This window comes from Lottia gigantea (genome assembly GCF_000327385.1).
Source record: "Lottia gigantea unplaced genomic scaffold LOTGIsca_65, whole genome shotgun sequence".
Lineage (NCBI taxonomy): Eukaryota > Metazoa > Mollusca > Gastropoda > Lottiidae > Lottia > Lottia gigantea.
This window is the reverse complement of record NW_008710211.1, coordinates 1,749,425-1,751,413: the sequence shown is the minus strand read 5'-3', so window position 1 is coordinate 1,751,413 and position 1,989 is coordinate 1,749,425. Positions and strand designations below refer to the sequence as shown.

At 35.3% G+C, this 1,989-nt stretch overlaps 1 protein-coding gene across 1 annotated transcript in view; it reads right to left on the bottom strand.

The window, feature by feature from the left end:
- Positions 1-1,989, bottom strand: part of LOTGIDRAFT_167354 (hypothetical protein) — a gene marked incomplete at both ends in the record, with an annotated part of 56,928 nt that overhangs the window by 18,846 nt on the left and 36,093 nt on the right. Inside the window, 4 exons of the mRNA XM_009064826.1 lie at positions 103-282; positions 585-755; positions 1,190-1,381; positions 1,607-1,729. Coding sequence (XP_009063074.1) covers positions 103-282; positions 585-755; positions 1,190-1,381; positions 1,607-1,729 — 666 coding nt within the window. The remainder of the gene's footprint in view (positions 1-102; positions 283-584; positions 756-1,189; positions 1,382-1,606; positions 1,730-1,989) is intronic.

Here is a 1,989-nt window from a genome sequence, read left to right as displayed (position 1 = left end):
TATGAGATTGTCAATTCTTCTGAATACCTCCAAGCTATTCATTTCAATCAATTGCTAGAACTTTAATATGTTTGTAAGATTAAAACTAGAAGTTCCACCTACCCTACGAGCGTCTTGTATAAATTGATGCCACTGAGATTTAAATTGTTTACTGGAAGAAATTTTCTGTGTCCACGATTCATAATGGACTGATAGCGTGTTCATCTGTTCACGCATTTCACTTAAATACTGTTCAACCAGTAAAGTTGGTTGACGGATCTCCATAGAGGAGTCTTCTGAAAGCTGAAATGAAGCAAACATTCAGAATTAACGCCTTGAACTGAAGGTACAGTATGACAAGTGACAACAAAATATTTCTGAAAACAAAAGCTTGAAAGGGAGAACACAGACAGTCCAAATATTATTTTATTTTATTTATCTATCATATCTCTCATATTGGCTAAATATTGGTAACAGCTAATGAACTTTTCACATGAGGAAGTATATCAATCAGAAGTGAGTTTGGTTTCAAGTTTAAATTTAAATAATAAAATATAATATGGAATTTAAAAATATTTGAATAATTAATAAAAAGTAAAACTTACTGTTGAGGAATTGTTTAAGAAAGTTTTTCCTTTCTCTTCAAATTGAGAATGGATATTAGCAGTTTTACTAAACAATTCCTGCATTTGGGAGACGGCGGTTTCCGTCAAATCCTGTAGATCCTCCGTTTCGGAGCGCATAATGTGCTCAAGGCCATCCAAGTTGTGTTTCAACTGAAAAAAATCAATATAGTACTTGGTATTACCTAGTACCTTGAGTATCTAGTAGTATTATCTAGAATACTAACTTGTCTTAAAATTTAAAAATTTTCTTGGTGGATTTACAGATATTTCCAGAAGCAACCAGAGACATGATGCCACGATATTCTAAGCACTGAAGACCGTATTATAAATGATCTTGTATCATAAATGGTCTTCAATCATAATAACAAGAAAGAGATGGTAGTCAGACAGTCAAAATCAGAAGACATTTTTAAGATTGTCTTTTTCATCCTTGAAAAAAGATTTCCCAAGTAAGCAATATTTCAAGAAGACTTTTTCGCTGAAATTACCAGAAACATGATTCCACAATATTCAGAGCACTCACAAATGGTCGTGTTATTCATAATATCACATAAAATTTTGAAAAAACTATAAAGTAAACTGACCTGGTGGCCGAGCCTGTAGAATGAGACATACAATAGGGCCAATTGAATGCGAATTTCCACCATACGTCTGATACGAGTAATCTGTTTGTGGAGGGCATCAACCTTTTCGGCAGCAGCTTGTGCCTCTTGGTCCCCTGACTTGACCAAGTTGACGACTGCAGCTGATAAGGCTTCCATATCCGCATTCTTGTCCTGGAAAACAAACAGGAGAGTATGAAATAAAATGAAACGAAATAATCATACTTTTCAATACCTGCATCAAAAATCAGTCAAAAAGTTTTCCTTAGAGAATTCCCTGACAGAATTTTGGACAGCTTTCAAATTTTGACAACACTTTGCCTTGGCCTGAATTCAAATGTATATACAATACCTGCATGAAAAACTGCTCAGAAATGTTTAAAAAAAAAGATGTCTTACTCTGATGTCTTCATCTATTTGTTCGTGGATTTCAAGAAAATCCTTGGCACTGTTCAGGTCGTTTCCCATGTTGCCATGACGTTTTAACGTAGCCATACAAATCTGTGTTAACCAGGTTTGAAGCTGTAAAAATTAAAATCAATATGCAAAGAGGTGTAATTCTTGCTTGTGAAATTAAATTCTGTCCATATTTTTGCCACGTACGACCAAAAAACTGATTATCATCTTCCAAAACTGTTGAAAAAGGAATTTATATATGAATTATAAACTGAAACATTCACTGTTTCTCTTGTGACCCCAACACCCTGCCCTCTCCCTAGCAGTGGTGGAGCCAGGTTTACGTCAGAAGTGGGTCTGGGGGGGGGGGGGGGGGAGAAATCTGA